Source organism: Ursus maritimus, unplaced genomic scaffold (genome assembly GCF_017311325.1).
Source record: "Ursus maritimus isolate PB19 unplaced genomic scaffold, ASM1731132v1 scaffold_21, whole genome shotgun sequence".
NCBI lineage: Eukaryota > Metazoa > Chordata > Mammalia > Carnivora > Ursidae > Ursus > Ursus maritimus.
In genome coordinates, this window is record NW_024424564.1 from 52,381,085 (window position 1) to 52,384,258 (window position 3,174).

Below are 3,174 nucleotides of genomic sequence, written 5' to 3' on the forward strand. Positions count from 1 at the left end.
CCCCCCCCCCCCCCCCCGCCCAGCAAGGGGACCTCCGCAGTGTTCTGGAGCGGAAGAGAAGACTGCGGTGCTGAGGAGATCCCAGAAGGAGCTCATAGACGGTCAGAGCCTGAGGGTCCCTCAGAGCATCAAGACTGAGTCCTTCCTTCTACAGATGGGGAAACTGAGGCCCTGAGTGGGGAGCTGGCACAGAACCCACAGTCACTCGCCTGGTCTCATGTGTGTCCTCCAGGTGTCCCGCGAGAGCATTTTTAACAAAATGAACAGCTCCAACCTGGCGTGCGTCTTTGGGCTGAATTTAATCTGGCCGTCCCAGGGGGCGTCCTCCCTGAGCGCCCTCGTGCCTCTGAACCTGTTCACCGAACTGCTGATCGAGTACTACGAGAAGGTCTTCAGCACCGCGGAGGCCGCGGGGAGCTCAGCGCCGGCGCCCCTGAGGCAGGTGAGCGGGGCGGCCCCTTCGCTAGAGGCCTCCCGGGAGACAGACCCTCCGCGGGCCCCACCTCGCCCCCCGTGCCTCCGCAGCCCTGGACGGCGGCCGGAACGCTCCACTAGTGCGGAGACACCGCAGTGAAGTCTGCGTGCTCTCCTCGTGCTTTGTGAACTTGCCATTAAACTTCCGGCAAACAGCCGGGGTTCCGACTCTTGGCCCTTCTGCATCGTTCTTGGGCTGTGGGCTGAGATAAGACGGTGGATCCCTTGGAATCCTTAACCCAGTGTGGGAGCTGGGGACACCTGAGAGGCTGTCGGTGGGGTGCCCTGCGTCCGGCGTCCACGGCTGCTGGCCCGGTAGCTGGAGCCACAGCTGTTTATTACCATCCGCGGGTGAGCAGCTGGCCGAGCGTCCCTTCTGCTCTTGCCGGGCTCGTGCGGGTGTCCGGCTGGCTGGAGGTCAGCTGGGGGGACGCAGCTCCCCAGCAGGTGCAGGTGACCTTTAGTAGGCTGAGCGGGGCGTGCTCCTGGGCAGACGGGAGGTCACAGTGGGAGGGCTCTGGGGAGTTGTCCAGCGGAGGTTGACCACAGGGCGGGTGGAGATTTGGGGCCGCAGAGCAGTCAGCCTGCTGAGGGTCCCCAGTCATGTTATGGCCCTGTAGTGTCTGGCTGGCTGAGCCCTCCACGTGGGGAGATGCACCCCATGTTTCCAGCTTAGGTACAGTGGAGAAAGGTGGTTCCACATTCCCAGCACAGAGCCCCCAGATTCACCCAGATTGGACAGGCTCGGGTCACGTGCCCACCTTGACCATCGCTGTGGCCAGGTCTGCACTGATTGGCCTAGGCCTGAATCGTGTGCCCCGCCCCCACCTGGGCTGGGGTGAAGGCGGGCTGGCGCCCCTGATGTGTTAGTCTGCTCGGGCCGTTGTGACCAATAGCACAGGCTGGGGGCTTAAACAACAGACGTTTATTTCTTACGGGCTGGAGTCCAGCAGCCCGAGATCTGGGTGCCAGAGCGGACAGGTTCAGGTGAGAGCCCTCTTCCTGGCTTGCCCATGGCCAGCTTCTCATGGTGTCCTTGCGCACGGCAGGACGGGGAGAGATGGAGAAAGAGCGAGCCCTCTGGAGTCTCTTGTCATGACGCTAATCCTGTTGGATCAAGGCCCACTCCCGTGACCTCATTTACCCTAAATTACGTCCACAAGGGCCCCATCTCCAGTTAGAGCCCCACTGGGGCTTAGGGCTCAACATGGGGATTTGGGGGTGGGGAGCACAAACAGTCCTAGCACCCGCCTGAATGGCGACAGGCATACGGCCGCCCTCCACCAAGTGTTAGCTGCGTGGAGGACGCTGCGCCACGTGCCCCGAGCTCTTGCTGCGCGGGGGACAGGAGCGTTGCTGGGGCACAAAGAATAAATGTCCACTGCAGGTTTCCCATCAGCTTGTCCAGGCCTGGGATGGGGTGCCAGCCCCCCACTGAGCGGTGCCCCGCATGCCCGTGTGGATCCCGGGGTCACCTGGGGCTCCACTCCAGAACTTAGAGCGAGCAGGTGCCTTGCTCAGCCCTCCCTCTCTCTTCTCCCCTTCCCGTATTAGTTCCCCTCCCTGATCTGCCGGTGAGCGGGCTGCCGCTCTGCTTGTCTTCTCTGTCCTTAAAGAAGGGCACGTGTGACCTCAGGGCCATCTCCCAGCCCCTGTCCATGGACAGCGGACACCTCCCCCTGAGAATCAGTTGGACCCAAGAGTGAGAGAGTGTCCCACTCCTTTCTCTGAGCCTTCGCTGACACAGATTCCGTCTTGTGCCATGGTCGTGGCATGGCATCCCTGGGTCCTGGCTGTCCGTCCAGTTCGTAAGGACATTGATCCCATTGAAGTTTCTAGAGGAGAGGAGGTGGAGCTGGGTCACGGGGTGCTGCGAGGGGGTCCCTGCTGCTCATGAGCGCGTCTTCCCTGGGAGAGGAGGGCTCCGTGACATCAGGTCACTTGTGGTCGGAGGCCGGAGGACAGCAGACCAGCGATGCAGGGCCACAGGCTGGCCAGGGGAGGTGTCTCCCTCGCCTGGGCCCCTGCTGTGCAGGGGGTGGTTCTCGTTTGCTCCCCGCCCCTCACTGTGCTTTATCTGTCCCACTTCTTCTCGTGCCCTCAGCTAGCCCAGGCCAGAGCGGTCCTCTTGTGCAGCTTGGAAAGTGACCACGGTTTCATTTATTTCCTGTCTGCCACAAAGCCTGGTTCTGTTCTTCATTTTCTTCCTTTTTCTTTTTTTCAAACCCAGCCCTCCAGCCCTGACCCGCCACAGCCAGGCACGGAGAGCTCAGACCCGGCCACGGCCTCTGGAGAAGCCGCCTGCCGTCTGCTCTCCTGCCCCCGGGAGGGGGTCTGTGCTTCCACAATTCAGCACAAGCCCAGAAAAGCCTCAGAGTTCTGTTGCCAGGAAAAAAAAAAAAAAAAAAACCTGAAATAAAAATGACGGGTCCCTTAAGAGCGCACCGCTGTGAACAGCAGAATTAACAACGACATTAAATCAAATCTCGTGCATTATGCAGAAGGGTTTACGGTGTGATGCACGTCTGTTAAATGTATGTCTCAAATTTCCTGACTCCGAGAGGTGGCCCCAAGACGTTTTCCCGTGGCTGCTTTGATAACCGTCTCCCTTTCACGAACGATAATTGTGGAATCCCAGCTTCGGCACGGCGTGGCCCTGTCAGCCTTCCTTGTATCAAACACCATTTCCCCGTCATTTCC

The 3,174-nt window shown here is 60.4% G+C and overlaps 1 protein-coding gene across 1 annotated transcript in view; it reads left to right on the forward strand.

The window, feature by feature from the left end:
• Positions 1–555, forward strand: part of ARHGAP8 (Rho GTPase activating protein 8) — a 49,916-nt gene extending 49,361 nt beyond the window's left edge. The window contains 2 exon segments of the mRNA XM_040637093.1: positions 233–410; positions 413–555. Coding sequence (XP_040493027.1) covers positions 233–410; positions 413–555 — 321 coding nt within the window.
• Positions 556–3,174: the final 2,619 nt, after the last annotated feature.